This window comes from Dendroctonus ponderosae, unplaced genomic scaffold (assembly GCF_020466585.1).
Source record: "Dendroctonus ponderosae isolate FM_Combo_2020 unplaced genomic scaffold, Dpon_F_20191213v2 Dpon_F_20191213_1, whole genome shotgun sequence".
Classification (NCBI taxonomy): Eukaryota; Metazoa; Arthropoda; class Insecta; order Coleoptera; family Curculionidae; genus Dendroctonus; species Dendroctonus ponderosae.
In genome coordinates this window covers 40,846,226-40,863,370 of record NW_026017110.1, presented here as the reverse complement: position 1 = coordinate 40,863,370, position 17,145 = coordinate 40,846,226, and the positions used below count along the sequence as shown (strand labels likewise).

Below are 17,145 nucleotides of genomic sequence, written 5' to 3'. Positions count from 1 at the left end.
AACCACCCAACTCTAAAATTTTGAATTGTTGTCTTAGAAGTAGTTGATTGACCGATTGATAGATTAAAAAACATCGTGTGATTAAATGTGAGTTCAAATGGTACTTACTTTGACAGCGAGTAGTAGAAAATTAAAAGCAAGAACGTCAGTACGAGTACGTTTAATCTCGCTCCTATTAACTAGTTGCTTTTGTTTATTTAAAACGGAGGAAACACGAATCCAAACACCTTCTGGCAGCGAAAAAACGTGCAGGTTTTGCTCTGTCAGGATTTAGGGTCTTTTAATTTTACTTCGTTTTTATACAGAGATATATCACAGAAAAACATAATATTAACCATGGATCTCTAACCAAGATCTCTATGAATTAGTGTTACCAAGATATTAATAGTATTTTTGCCTCAATGGTGAGCAGCATAGTTGACGGTGTAAAAATGATACGTACGAAATGGTTCTGAGAATTATTGTTTTTTTACAGCAGCTGAAGCTTGTAAGTTATTTATGAGCGCAAAAATGTTACTTATGTGATAACCGAAATCTAGTTATAGCAACAGGACTCATCAACAAATGAATTAGAAAGCTAACAAAATTTTAAAAAATTGTCGATTTCAATTAAAAATCATTCAAGAACTAACGTTACTAACTTTCTATTTCAATGACATCAAAAACTAAATTGCCGTTATTGGGGTGACAAAAACTTACTCATATCTGGAGATGAAATGAACTGAAATATTGACAAATTTGCTCTGATTTGGACACTATTTATAGCCGAAAACGTGAAACGAGAATTTTATGACGAAACTTCGGGATATGACAGACCCTTTCATTACTCACAACAGACAATCAGGAAAATCTGTAAGATAATTCTTCAACTAACTATATGGGGAGACGCGGCCTCATTGAGTGGCCACCAAAATAACCAAGCGTATTGCCACTTGATTTTTTTCCTTCGGAGCAGTTAAACTGTGTCTTTTCTGGAAGGCAGACTCTGTAAAGTATTCTCTTTAAATGTAATAATTTTGTCCTGAAAAAACTAAAAATCATTTTGAACCATTGATTAATTAGAAGACCAAAAAAATATTGACATAATTTTTATTGAATAAGTCGGTGACAGCTTTATCAAATCTAACTGGATTTAAAGCAATTGAAACGCATTTTGAAGAGCTTTAAAAGAGCTATCACGAGTAGTGTGATCTCATCAAAAAGTTTTGAGTTGGGGTTGCTGTGCGCTGGATAATTTGTGCGGGTAGTTTAGCGAATGCATACGTGTGGTTTCCCCTACTTACTATATAAATTGTTCAGAGTAATTAAGTCTATCGTTTTTTGGTCGTCACATAATTATAGCCATTGTAAGTTTTCAAATATCACCCTGAATATCATACACGCGCTTATAGTAATTTATTTTGTCCGCTTGACTGTTGGGTTCTTTTCAATATATAAAAGTTAAATAGTGATAAGCATTTATTAAATCAAATAAAAATTACTATTATTAGCAGTAAATGAAAGGCACTTACCGCGCTTAGGAACAAGAGATAAATCTCTATAATTGTATTAATGAGAACGATACGTTCTAAACCCAGATTATGTAAAGCAGTAATTCGTGCGTCAAATTGAGGTACAAAATACCACCCGGAAATCATACACCCATAATTTCTGATTCAATAAAGTTAGATCAGCTTACAGTGTATGTAATTAGGACTGCATAAGGGACCAAATCAATTTCCAGAATTTGAACGCATTGTTGTGCAGTATTTTTTTTTTTTAAACCACTGGCATTCTTTAGAGTATTATTATACAGGGTGATTCAGAATTGGGGTTATACCTCTGGAGGTGTTATCTGGGGATGTTTGATGAAAAATAGTACAAAAAATTAATTGTTATTAAAAACTCAGATATTTGCAACAAACTAGATCGCAAGGGTGGCAACAATGTTTTACAAGCTAATCTGCCTAATTAACATTACGGCCTACATACATGCCATACATGCCTAATTACATTACATTAACATACCTGTTCTTTTGTAAATATTAAAAACTTCGGTAACCATAGATAGAGATGAAGCAAAGAAAATAAAAGAGACAGTAACGTGCGTTAGGATAACGGTGTCACCTGGCGGTCAGTGCTGCGACAGAACAGCCCCCCAAGTGCTGCCATCTTTGTGGGGCAAATGAGTGATATCGGTCACAACTGTCATGCAAAACCACCTGCTAAAGGGTGATGATCAGGGATCAATATTATTGATCAAATAAAATGCAATTCTGTTCTTAAAACACAAGAAGTGTTAGCAAGACCAAGAAGGCCTACCCGTTTCACTCCAAACATCTTTGTGTCCATCACTTGTCATCACTCATATTTTGAGCAGCTTCTCGTATTCGATTAATTATCTGCTGCTCAATTTGAACCGGTGTTCGGAAAATCGCAGATTTAATCTGTTCTGAGTGTCCTGAGTACATGGTAGGTGTGTAGGCCCTTTCTGGGGGGAGTTGTCAGGACATGTAAGTATCCGGTGTTTGCGAAAGTGCAGTTGTTGTGCAATGCTTTAAGCACTCCTGGAAGGCTGAGCTGCAATAAGCTCAAATACATGTTCCTCTAGGTCTGGAAACCGAGCAATTTTAGATTGTCCACTATCTGTGTCCATTTCGTGCCACTCGTCTAGTGTGTAGCCCTTTGCTGGTGTCAGTTCTTACACGGTAGCATTGTGGTATTGGAGAAAATAATTAAATTTTTTGGTCATGTGGTTAAAAGAAATGGTCTTGAGAGTAGTTCAGGCAAAATGTCAAGAGGAAGGTCGCCTCCAAGATACATGGGTGTTATAGCCGATATAACCGGCACGAACCTCACCCAAACATTCAAGATCGCAAAAGATAGACAGGAATGGAAAGCCATAACAGAAAACAATACATGAACTCATGAGTGCTTATTATGAATGAATTTTGAAGCAAGCATCGTAATTTTTCTTTTCGAATGATTAAGTATTCCAATAGGCTACCAATCAAACGTGGGACCTTTTCAAAATAATGCTTAACAACAAAGTTGAAATTTGATTTTCAACTGTTAATATCTTCTTGAAATTTTTCAATTTTTCTCGTATTCTCTAAGTAGGCACCCATACAGGGTGATACAAAATTGACGTAATTCCTTTTAAGGAGTGAGAGAGGCCACCTTGGGGAGTACGAAAAAAAAAATTGAAATTTTTTTTTCCAAAATTTCTAGAAGATATTAACAGTTGAAGATCGAATTTCAACTTTGTAATGTTTAATTGGTAGCATATTGGAATACTTAAGCATTCAAAAAGAAAAATTACGATCTTTACTTGAAATTATGAAAATTTTTTGCATCAAAAAAGTTCTCTTCTACAATTTTTTGATGAAAAGGCACAGCGACAATGATGCTTTTGTCATGAACAAATAGTTACAGGTGGACAGCCCTTGTCAACAATAACAATAATTTGTCAAACTGTGACTTACTTTGAATTTCCTTTCACGAATTTGCGAATATACGATTAGTTCAAGGGAAATGCTACAGTAACATAGCACAAGCTGAAAGAACTCACGCCACCAAAGAGCGAGGAGAGTGGTTCCAGGAAGATAGTGGACGATAGATGTTCGGGTTCCAGGCATAGAGGAACACGTATTGGAGATTCCAGGGGCACTCAGAGCACAATAACTGACACTTTCCCAAGCACCAAATAAATACCGAGGAAGGGCTACGTTTGTACGATACACACAGCACAAGGAGCTACAAATGGAGCACGAATTAATTAACTGAATACGAGAATCTGCTTGATAAAAGTGGATAATAAGGAGATTATACAGGCACTAGCTTGTTTGGTGTTGTATGGTTTATTTTTAAACACCGATATTCGAGGTTATGAGAACAGGTTGACATTTCGTCAACAAATTTTGTTAAATTTACCGTTTATCCTTGTCTATCTTATTGTCGGTCTGTATAATTCTATGGTTCCCAAATTTTTAAATAATTACGAAGCAACAAGTATTTGCGCAATGATAATTAGGCAAATTACCTTGAAAAACATTGCTGCCGTATTTCTGATATGGTTTTTTGGAAATTTCTCAGTTGTTAATAACAGTTAATTTCTTTTACTATTTTTAGTAACTACTTATCTGTACTCCTATAACAGCGCCAGACAACAGCTCCAGAGGAATGACGCCAATTTTGAATCACCCTGTATATTCGAATGTTTTTAGGTCCTTATGTAAAAATGGTTTTCAAAATTTATTGCACATATATTCATAGCAAGGAAATTCATAAGTAGGCGGTAATTGTGAAATCAAGTCAGTTATTGCTTGGCATATTTTAGAGTCTCGAAAACAGTGTCTTCATTACACCATTTTTTCTTCGCATTTTTAACAGCAGAAAACCGCCGATGTAATTTTGTAAACATGGCTTATCATGAATTGGACATATTTTCATCGTTTTTGTGAAAAGTTGCGGTTTAGAGATCATCACAATTTTAGAAAATTTTTGAAAATGAACAAAGTGAAGTGATGAAGTGACTTTCAGCAATTTTCTGTGTAATGATGGATGGATATAACTGAAACTGATTTTAAAATACGCGTGTAGTAAAATTCACATATAATATCAATAATGTACTCAAGTACAAGTTTCGTGATGTGTTTATCTCGGGCACCCCCAGAACCGGTTTCGATCCTGTTAGCGCTTGCCAGCTGGGTTTATCCTGAAAATAGTAATTCCGAAACTTGTACTGATTTTGCCCATGTATTTTACATTGCGTTACATTGGATAGCTGCTGTCGCCATATATCGCTTTTGTCCGAACCGTTGTACGAGGCAACATTAGAGGCTCAAGCGGGTTCTATATTGTTGCGATTCCAACACCCCAAAAACACCTGCACTCGCCCGTATCACAAGCTCGTGAATGTTCTCATGATGCCGAAAGCTTTTATTTGTTTATTTATATCACTGTCTAATAAACTCAATGAAAAACTTAATTTGAAACTTTCATTTTGTTTGAATTGATTTGGGTGGGAAATTTATTGCTAAAGTTTTCGTTTAAGTTTCATTTTTGATCTTTGGTCATTTCGACATAAATCAGCAGGTATTAAAGTCACTTTAATGAGAAAAGCGTCATAAGCAGCATTCAAATTTATAATTTATAATTTCGAAAATTTATCAGTTTTCATAGCAAAATTATTTCTAATTTTTTCCAACTTTTTATCGTGCACTCCCTAAATAGCCCCCAGACAGTATCTCCAAACGAACAACTTTACTTTCATAATAGTTGAGGTTGAGATTGAGTTGATTCATAAGCGTGGACGCAAAAATTAATAAAAACCTAAACTGTATTTAGAAAAAATTATAATAATAGTATTTCAAACAGTTGAATAAGTTACAGAAAAAGCTGCCAAAAATCGTAAATAAAAATAAATTTGTATTTCCAGGAATCCCACTTCATATTGAGCAAATGAACGAACTAGAATCGTTAAGCTTTCATTATGAGAATCTAAAGTCAACACATTCATCTTCAACAAACAATCCAAGAAAAAAAAAGCTTTTCAACAGACAACAAATTCCGATCAGATGGAAAGGAATAAGTAGCAAAAACAGCTACATTAGAGCAATATAATTATTCAACACATAAGTTAAAAAATTGAACTACGAAAAGTAATAAAAATAAATGAAAAGAGTGGATTAAATCAGATAATTAAATTAAAACTAAACCACTGTATCATTATTATTAGGTTATCTCTCAATAGGCAACAAACGACTGTGGTTATTAATATTAAAAGATTAATTATTAGTTTTAAGTCTTCATAGCAATCAGTCCCTCCAGCAGATAACCGTTTTATTTATGCCGGTGTGTAAATTGCATAGTAAAACGTGATTTATGTATTCGTATCTTTGCTGATTAATAAATAAATAATTCATTCAATATTTATAGACAATATGTATTGCAAATCTGCATACTAGATAAAAGGAATTCATAGTTAATCTAATACACCGTGTAATTTCTTCATTAAACAATTGTGCCCTGGCGCTTCTGACAGTTTATCAGCGAGGTTGCTAAAAATACAAAGTGATAAACAATACCCAACAGCAAGAAACAATCAACCGCTTATTCGTCAATATCGCACAAGTGATGCCCACATAACCGTTAAAACAACCGAGGCAGTGTTGGAATAGCTACATATAAAGTTTTAGGACAGACATAAGCACTTAAAACTAATTGGAATTATTCTACGCTGATAGAAATATCTTTGTATAAGCGTTGTACATGGTACCCCCACTAAAACGAAATAGAACTATTTTCTGTGTTGATACAATAGTTGCTCGGACACGCCAACTTTAGTTTGGAGTTGCTGGGAGACATCGCTGTTACCCAATTAGTAGGGCGGGTGGAAAACTATCAGCTTTATTCAGAAAATCTCTTGACATCTTGACATTACGTTCCACCTATGCAATATTCCTTAAAGATCCGACAATTCCTAAATGAAAACTCGGCTGGTCACTGGAGTGGTAAAATAAATCCTGTTAAATCGTCTGCAATATAGAGATATTGCAGACTCCAGAGAGATTGGACTCCATTAGTGTTTTCCTTATGGTGTTATCACAAGTTGATAGTGTCCTCCACTCCTCCAGAAACTTTGACAGTTTTGCGAAAACACAGTGGTAATGAATGCCGCCAAATAACCCCCAAAAAACTACCACAGGGATATACTGAACAAGTCGACATTTTCCGTCTTTTTAATCTCAATTATGGTTATCTATAAAATTACTAACATACGTTTTCTATATCTAATGAAATTAATAAAATTTATGCAAAAAAATATCTTTAACTAAAAAAAATCAGTTTATTCCAGCTACCAAATAAAAAGTTCTGGTAGGTTTTTCACCAAAACACTCAAGAATTCCTCACTTGCATAAAGCAAGTGTACTCGGCTGCTTTATCAAAACATAAATCTTGCATAGAGACAAATTTACAGCGAGTTTTATTAATAATCCATCGTATCAGTCCTCAGATATAAAGGAAACTTTTTTCGAATGAATTTAACCATCAACGGCAGGGCAACTGGCCATTTTTTCTTAATAAAAGTCAGCTCGTGTGTTCTTCATTTGAGCCAAAGAATGCCTTGGTAGTCATGTGCTTAAGAGACACGCTCTATATGTTTAGTTCTATAGAAAATTAAGTACAGACAACTTATGTACTGTGCATATTGATATGTAAGTGTTTCTGTTCTTAGTTCTATCAAAACTTTGTTTAGGTTAAACCAGTTATGAACTTCATCGAATCATCACGTATATGTATTTTATTCGGTTCACTAGTAATATTTTAATTAGAACTTTCCTGTCAACCTTCTTAGTTACTTAGATATGTCTAATATTTAGTAACGATGGACTTAGTTGTATTGTTTAATGTACGACTAAGGGAGGACTTTTCAGTTCATCAATTACATTTTCATTAGATGTAAAATACTAAAAAGTTGTTTCTTACGAACTATATTTTTCAACGTCTGTGATTCAAAATCATTTGTTGACACTGAGGGTTTGTATAAAGCATGCATCTAAAGTAAAGGCCTGAAATAGTACAACCAAGGAAATCAACAGTTTATTTATTCGTTCCATGCATTATATGCACATCGTCTGATGACGCAGCACACAATAAAAGCAAAGTGTCAAAACCACACCAGCAAACTTGGAAATGTTGGACCAAGCTGACTGAAACACGAATGCTTTTAAATAATTCAGTTTGCAATAATTATTTTTCATTAATAATAAATTGTAATAATTTTGGTAATTTCATTTAAATGCGTTTATTGCGTTCATCAGTTCTGTTAAAATATAAAAAACAGTCATTCTAAGCACAAGAATAAAAATTACCTGCGGGATTAAAACTGCTTGTTGGAGTCGTGGACCTGAGTTGTATGTGTGACTCTTGATAGAAATTCTGCGGATTAATCGATGGTTGTTTCACTTCTGTATATGACGACAATTGCTCACTGACAGTTTTACTGTGGATTATCTTCCTGCTTCTCACACTTTTTGGAGAAAACTTTAAGCTTTTCATATCGTGCTCCAGCGCAAAAGAAATTAATTTATTCGCCGTATTAGTTCCGACCTTATTGTCCCCACTTCCGTATTTCGACGTAAATTCAATGTTCCTGTCAATATTCTTATCAGCATTGTCTAAACGTGTATTATTCGTGGAATTATAGACCAAGTCATTTGTTATTGCTGTCGACGTACGAACCATTTCATGGATTTCGTATTTTCCCGTCACATTTTTTGGGTTCTTTTGCAATGCATTGATTTCATTGTCAAAATTAATCGTTCCCTTGAAATCCGGATTTTGTCCTTGATGTATAGGTTTTATCGTGGAAGTGTCGGCATATTGTAAATCAAGTAGGAGCACTCCCCAGAGGTCTGGGGGACTGGCACATATAACTAGCCGGTTCTCGTCCTGATCTTGGCGGCGCATCCACACAGCTAGCCATTGTAAATTCGAGCAATTAAGCCGATTATCTTTTACGTGCATTATCCTTAACTCGGGCAGAAAGTGCAATAAATCAGAACGGATAAATTCGATATCTGCACCGGAAATATCCAACTCTTGTAATTCCCGAGACGCGGCCAAAGCGGCAGTATCAGAGAGTAATTGTCGCGCTAGACCTGAACTGCCTGATAAATCAAGAGTCACTAAATGATCCGGAATCGAGAGAGGGAAAGACACGTCTTCCGCGGGGGCCACTGTGTCTATACCACTCAGTCTTAAAATTTTCAAAGCTACCGGTCCTGAGAGACTTCCTGGATAAAGAGCTTTTATCGAATTTCGCGACAAATCCAGTGTCACAAGAGAGCGTAAACTACTAAAAGCTCCACCTTCTACCAATGTTATTTTATTGTCATTTAACAACAGCACTTCAAGTGTTGACAAACCCGAAAAATCGGACCTCGTCACATTATCAATAAGATTGCCATGCAAGTCCAGTACTGTTAATTGCTCGGGTAAACTTCTGGGGATGAGCTGGAGCTTATTGTCACTTAAGTAAAGGATTGAAAGAGTTTCTTGTCGCCCAAGAGCGTCATCTTCTACGACACTGAGATGGTTGAATGAAAAATCTAGAGACTGTAGTAAAGGATAAGCGTCTAAATCTCCGCAAAATATTTCTGTTATAGAGTTTCTGGCTAGTTTTAAAGTTCGAATTGAATTAGTTAATGTACTAGGAACTTGTGTTAGTCCCATTGTCGATGCATCGACAGTATGTAGCCTTCGACCAACCTCAACCAAAACTTTACTTACATTTTCTAATTGAACGTTTCCAGCTAGTAATAAACGCGAGAGAATTGGCAAATCAAAGCTACCTGCAGCCACTCTGACTAAGTTATTCCATGAAATATCTAACTGTTGCAATCTCATTAAATTGGAAAAGCAGTTTTCGTTTAAAATTTCTATACGATTATGGCTCAAATTGAGATATTGCAGAAATGTCAATGGATAAAGAACATTGTGATCTAAAAAAGTTAAGTGGTTTTGTGAAATGTCCAAAATCTTTAGGTTCTTTACGGCTCGGAAGCTGTTAGACTCAATTCGTTTGATTGAATTTGCGCTCAGATTTAATATTTGCAAAGTTCTTAACGTTAGTTCTGCTAGTTCCTCTATTGCATTATTGGACAGATCTATTGACACTACACTAGTTTTTTCAGTCAAATTTGGAATAGCAGTTATGTTGCTGTGAGTCAGAACTAAGTAGTTTAAGCTGTTTTCCACTACACCAAGTAGTTCACTTATGTTTGCCACATAGCTATGCGCCAAAGATAGCGTTTTTAAGTTGACTAAATCACTTTCTTGTAACCCGATATACAAATCACTAAAACTTGATTGGTCTAAGTTGTTGACTTCTAAAATGCTGGTAGTATTACTGAGCGTCTCGTTGGAAGCAAATCCGTCGCACTTCACAGCAGTGTAATAGAGATAACTAGTTGGCACAAGTTCGCGCGGAAAATGTCTACAAGTGCACATCGAAGGACATTTTGCACAAGATGTCACTAAAATTGTAAGCAGCAAGAATAGCAGCTGTAACATTGTCCCGTAGTCACATCACTACCTCCACATGTAAGTTATCCAAAGAAAAACTATCAACTGATCGAATTGAGTCGACGAAAATAATGTGAGATTCGTATCTGCGCGTATTATGCGAATCGGGCGCTAGCACGTGCCATCGATTTGACGGTTTGGTGAGCACTGATATTTAATGCCTTTTGAAGACGGCACGATGGGCAAAGAGTGGAGGTGCGCGCCTCAGTGCGCGTATGTGTTTCATGGAATATTTTCCCTGTAGATGGAAGGTTAATGTGATGTCCTAACTTTTCATCAACTCATTATAGATGGGTGCCTATTAGGAAAGTTTTATGGTAACATTTTGCACCTTCCATATGCAAGCTGAAATATAATTTAAAGTGACACGTCTGCACAATATTTCAATGCAGTTTGAAGATTATTACCCCTAATGTGCGATGTTCTTTGGCGAAAATATATTGTAGATTAAACAGGTATTCTTACTTTTGCTTCAAATATTGTGAAAAAAAAATGGCAAAGAAAAATAAGAAATTCTCAAACTATTTATGTACATAACATGTCAGCGACGGAGTATGGTTTGAAAAGTTGTGCCCGTTATTGCCATTCTGAAATGGAGAGCGATTCCACTGAAAATACAGTTTAATCGAAAAGTAAAACTTTTCGGTCTGATCTAGAAGCAACATAGTGTACCATACTTTACTCAGTACTGCATAGTTCCATTCGAGCTGGAGGTGATAAAAAGCGGTCAAATTTTTGAAAATTTTCAAATTTCCTTAAAATGTGTAAATGCTACCCTACATTTTTTCTAACCAAGTTGAATAAGCATGATATTTTCATTACGATTCCGAAACATTCCAGAAAGACAAAGAGCTACCCATATTTCTTGACATAGCATTGGATCAGAAATTAAATGTAAATATATTTTCCTTGTAGGTGTAGCAAGTAATTGGAACACTTGCGATATACAGGGTGATTCAAAATTGGCGTCATTCCTTTTAAAGGTATATAGGGGCCCACTTAGAGAGTACGAGAAAAATATTGAAAATATTTTTTTCCAAAATTTCAAGAAGATTTTAACAGTTGAAAATCGAATTTCAACTTTCTTATTAAGCATTATTTTGAAAAGGTCCCACGTTTGATTGGTAGCCTATTGGAATACTTAAGTATTCGAAAAGAAAAACTACGATCTTTTTATCAAATTACGAAAACATTGTATATTAAAAAAGTACTCTTCTAGGATTTTTGATGAAAAGTCAAAGCGGCAATGACGTTTTTTGACATTAACAGATAGTTACGGGTAGACAGACGTTGTGAATAATAACAAGCATTTGTCAAAATGTTGCTTATTTTGAAGCTCCTTTCACCAAATGTAAACCAACAGCGAATATGCGATTAGTTATGGGAAAATACCACAGAAACATAGCAGAAGCTGTAAGAATTTACACCAGCAAAGAGCTAGACACTAGACGAGTGGCCTGAAATAGACGCAGATAGTGGACAATCTAAAGGTGCTCGGTTTTCAGCCTAGAAGAACAGGTATTAGAGATTATTGCAGCTGAGCCTTTCAGGAGCCTTCGAAGCATTGCACAACAACTGCACTTCAAACACCGGACACTTGATTGTCCCGATAACTCCCCAGAGGAAGGGCCAAGGCCCTTCATTCCTACCATGTATATAATATGCACAGGACACTAGATAACATTAAATCTCTAATATTCTGAACACCGGTTGAAATTGAGCAGCAGTCAATAAACCGCACACGAGATGCTGCTTAAAATATGAGCACATACTCAAAGTGATTGGGACACAAAGATGATTGTAGTGAAACTGGCAGAACTTCTTGCTCTTGGGAACAGTTGTTTTTTAACAACAGTATTGGATTTTTTTTTATCACTAATATTGATCAATGTTACATAACCTTTAACGGGTGGTGATGATAGTTGTGACCTATTTAGGTATATCACTCATTTGCCCCAAAAAGATGGCAGCACTCGGGGGTTTTGTCGCAGCACTGACCGCAAGGTGACACCGTTATCCCAACCTCAACGCATGTTATTGTCTCTTTTATTTTCTTTGCTTCATGTTTATCCGTGATTACCGGAGTTTTTAATAATTACGAAGGAAGATGTTAATTAGCGAGATTACCTTGAAAAACATTGTTGCCATCCTTTTGATCTAGTTTTTTGCAAATATCTGAGTTTTTAATAACATTTAGTAGTTTTTCCTATTTTTTTTCTGTGCTCCCAAGACCCCCAGACAACACCTCCAGAGGAATGACGCCAATTTTGAATCACCCTGTAATTTTTTTGCTGAATACTTCTCACGCATATATCATAAACGATCCTAAACTAACTTCTAAAATATCAAAATATTTGTTATTAGCAATTATCATTTTACTATCCCGAAGGACTAGGGGAAACGGTTTAATTAAAGTAATAATAATGGTAATAATATCACGAAAGTTGGTGACAGGAAATTGATCAAATCTTCTTTATTTCCTAAGGCTGACGTAATTTATTTTTGTTTTTTTCTTTGCTTAAGTACTTTTCAACTGATTGATTAGTCATAATTCCTGGAGCACATTTTATGTAGAAAATTAACAAGCTTAAGAAAGTAAAATATTTGCAGTTGCGCCAGGGCGCTCTGGTATTGTGCACACAATAGGACCGAGGCGACTGCAGTGCACTGAAAAATGCTAATTTAAATTAGATTTTTCTTCTTCGAGTGGTGTTACCTTTTGGCCAGTGTTCGGTTGGTTTTGATTGAGTAGCACCAGCAAAACTTAGAAAATGCTACAGAAAATATAAAATTGAAGAAGGGAACGACCTAAGACATTTCATTATGTCCGCGCCCCCAAGGAATGCAGATGATGTTTGAACTCTATTGAAAACGTCGTTTCAGAACTTCACACATACAGCTTCCCTTGCCGTTAACAAGCAAAACTTAAAAATTGTAACCATCTATTTTTTAAACCAGTAACCGTTTTCTTTAATTCTAGGTTCCCAACGTTTATTTGGATGGCGTTGGCTGTAACAACATTCTGGTTGCAACCCTATGGTTCTGTTTTGTAAGAAAATATTGGTACATTTGATTGAACTACTCACGCTTGATTAAGATTCATTTTTCCTCCTTGCGATTTAAATAACGTTATTGAACGCTTATTGGAACCCAACGTATCGGTCGTCTCTTCATTCATTACAGAAATGTCTCTGGGATAAAATGTCGATTAGCTTGCTGCTTGCATTTTATTCCCAGTCGTGCAAAGTCTTAGGCACATTTTTTGTTCCAAAACGGAAGATAACACAAATCCATTACACCACACGTTCCCGTATTTCGCAGGCAAGTGATACGACCTGAGTCGCCGACCCGGAGATGATAAATGAGATACCGGTGATAGATCGATTTCGAATATATGGTGGCATCTTGTTCATTACAGCGCTAACGACTTATCACACCCTAACACTTTCACAAAAATTAAGCGGTCGTCTTGCTTGATATACTTAACGACTCTCTGATTTTACAGATTCAAACTTGCTGGCAATTAAACTGACATCAGTGTGAGCTGTTAATAACTATATGGTTCAACTTGATTTTTCTTGCGTCTAAGGCCACGTGAAGCACTACAGTGACTTGTTTATGGCAACTAGTGAATCTAGCTTACCTTTTTTGCACACATTCATAGAAATTAAAATCTCGATACTTTTATGTCCAGCAGTTTTTTCAACATATACAGGGTGATTCAAAATTGGCGTCATTCCTCTGGAGGTGTTATCTGGGGGTGTCTTGAGAGTACAGAAAAATAGTAAAAAAATTAAATGCAAATTAAAAGCTCAGATATTTGCAAAAAACTAGTTCAGAAGGATGACAACTATGTTTTTCAAGGTAATCTGCCTAATTAACATTTCGTAAATACCTATACCTTCGTAATTATTTAAAACTCTGGTAGCTATGGATAAACATGAAGCAAAGAAAATAAAAGAGACAATAACATGCGTTGAGGTTAGGATAACGGTGTCATCTTGCGGTCAGTGCCGCGACAAAACAGCCCCCGAGGGCTGCCATCCTTTTTGGGTAAATGAGTGATATACCTTAATAGGTCACAACTGTCATCCAAAACCACCTGTTAAAGGTTATGTATCATTGATCAATGTGATTGATCAAATCAAATACAATTATATTGTTAAAACACAAGTGTTCCCAAGAGCACGAAGTCCTGCCCGTTTCACTCCAAACATCTTTGTGTCACTTTGAGTCTGGGCCCATATTTGAGCAGCTTCTCGTGTTCGGTTAATTAACTGCTGCTCAATTTGAACCGGTGTTCGCAAGATCAGAGATTTAATGTGTCTAGTTTTCTGTGCATATTACATGCATGGTAGGAATGTAGGGCATTTCTCGGGGGAGTTATCGGGACACTTAAGTATCCGGTGTTTGAGAAAGCGCAGTTGTGCAATGCTTCAAGTGCTCCTGGAAGGCTCATCTGTAATAATCTCCAATACCTGATCCTTTAGGTCTGGAAACCGAGCACCTTTAGATTGTCCACTATCTGCGTCCATTTCGGGCCACTCGTCTAGTGTCTAGCTCTTTGCTGGTGTAAGTTCTTACAGCTTCTGCTATGTTTCTGTGGCATTTTCCCATAACTAATCGCATATTTGCAAGTTCGCTATTGGTTTACATTTTGTGAAAGGAGGTTTAAGATAAGCCACAGTTTGACAAATGCTTGTTATTATTGACAAAGGCTGTCTACCTGTAACTATGTGTTAATGACAAAAAACATCATTGCCGCTTTGACTTTTCATTAGAAAATTGTAGAAGAGTACTTTTTTAATATTAAAAATTTTCGTAATTTGATAAAAAGATCGCAATTTTTCTTTTCGAATGCTTAAGTCTTCCAATAGGCTACCAATCAAACCTGGTATCTTTTGAAAATAATGATTAATAACAAAGTTGAAATTCGATCTTCAACTGTCAATATCTTCTTGAAATTTTAGAAACATATTTTTTTAATATTTTTCTCGTACTCTCTAAGTGTGCCCCTATATACCATTAAAAGGAATGGCGACAATTTTAAATCACCCTGTATAAACCAGTGGAGAAGGGATGAGGAGATTATTTATGCCGGAAACTATTTACTTTGCTTCAGTCACTTTTATTATACTTTCAGTTAATAAGAAATAATGGCATTAATCAAAATACATAAAGGCAAACTAGAAAGTAATCGTTACTGAGTAAGCGTTATAACAAGTATCCACACGACAATGATTACTAATATATAGTTATTCATACACTTATTACAGTTTAACAAAATAAAATTAGCTGATGTCTTTAGTCAGTAATATAAAGCTCGATAGTCAGACACTGCTTAAATTGAAAGCAGTTGATCTGTATGAGTAATTGTAGTTTTATTGCAGTTGCTAACATTTCTATTAATTTGTAGATCAAATATGTCTTCAAAATTGCCCGACCAGATGTTAGTGTTAGATTTGGGGCACATTGACATTGATTGACACACGATTGATGCAATGAAATGTATGTTTTTAGTGGGAAGCATATTCTCCACGACCTTAAGAACCTTCAAAACTACTTAATTTTTTTAAGCCAGGTTTTGAAATGCCATTATTGATCCCAAAATGTACTGATTAATGAAGAAAAAATTTATTACTTTGTCTTAAAAAGTGGTAGTTCTACGGGAAATTAAACCCGAGGCTTTGAAGTAACTTGGTAACACACCGTTTTGAAAAAGACGCTTTGATTTTCCTGCTATTCAAACTAATTTCGAAACGTAGGAAAATCAAAAACATGGGAATAGTTAACAAGCGCACAATTTGTGAACATCGATAAACAAATAATAGAGTGAATCAGAATTTGAATTACTGACCGGCCGAACATGTATTTGCGGCGTGTTTTATGTACATAGGGATATGTGTGTAATGTTTATGTATATGAATCTTATGTTAAACGAGACAAGCGCTAATATGGCACATAGGAATACTGTATGGCCAAATATTGTTTCCCTAATGCTCGGGGATAATCGCTCTACTAATCAATTGAAAGTTATGTGCTGACTATTATTCATGAACACATTACCGTGGACCTCCAATTGCTTCACAGCATAAACAAATAAAACAAATATATATATATATATATTTGTTTTCGAAAATTTCTGGAAGATATTAACAGCTGAAGATCGAATTTCAACTTTTTTATTAAGCATTATTTTGAAATCGTTCCATGTTTAATTGGTAGCATATTGGAATACTTAAGTATTCAAAAAGAAAAATTACCATCTTTGCTTCAAATTACGAAAATTTTTGGTATCAAAAAAGTTCTCTCCTACAATTTTTTGATGAAAAGGCACAGCGGCAATGACGTTTTTTGTCATGAACAGATAGTTACAGGTGGATAGCCCTTGTCAATTATAACAATAATTTGTCAAACTGTGACTTACTTTGAATTTCCTTTCACGAATTTTCGGATATGCGATTAGTTCAGGGGAAATGCGACAGTAACATAGCAGAAGCTGAAAGAAGTCACGCCAAAAAAGGGCGAGGAGAGTGACTTGAGGAAGAGAGTGGACTACTATAGATGTTCGGGTACCAGACACAGAGGAACAAGTATTGGACATAATCGAATCAGGGCCTTCCAGGGGCACTCAGAGCACAATAACTGACACTTTCCCAAGAACCAAATTAATACCGAGGGCTACATTCCTACCACATTTGCACGATACACACAGCACAAGGAGATACAAATGGAGCAGGAGTTAATTAACTGAGATTACACAGGCACTAGCTTGTTTGGAGTTAGCCATTCAAATGTTTGGTGTTGTAGCGTTTATTTATAAACACCCATATTCAAGGTTATGAGAACAGGTTGACATTTCGTCAACAAATCTTGTTGAATTTACCGTTTATCCTTGTCTATCTTGTTGTCAGTCTGTATAATTCCATGGTTACCGGAGTTATAAATAATTACGAAGCCACAGGTATTTGCGCAATCTTAATTAGGCAGATTATCTCGAAAAACATTGCTGCCGTATTTCTGATGTTTTACCCAGAGTCGTCCGGTCCTGCATGATGTTGTCGTGTGGAACTT

The 17,145-nt window shown here is 35.7% G+C and overlaps 2 protein-coding genes across 4 annotated transcripts in view; one reads left to right on the top strand and one right to left on the bottom strand.

The window, feature by feature from the left end:
- The window catches only part of LOC109536016 (toll-like receptor 9), a 38,910-nt gene extending 28,704 nt beyond the window's left edge, over positions 1 to 10,206 (bottom strand). The window contains exon 1 of the mRNA XM_019902080.2: positions 7,857 to 10,206. Coding sequence (XP_019757639.1) covers positions 7,857 to 10,059 — 2,203 coding nt within the window. The 5' untranslated portion in view covers positions 10,060 to 10,206. The remainder of the gene's footprint in view (positions 1 to 7,856) is intronic.
- LOC109533970 (protein timeless homolog) overlaps positions 1 to 17,145 on the top strand; it is a 362,432-nt gene that overhangs the window by 150,344 nt on the left and 194,943 nt on the right. The gene's annotated exons all lie outside the window — the stretch shown is intronic.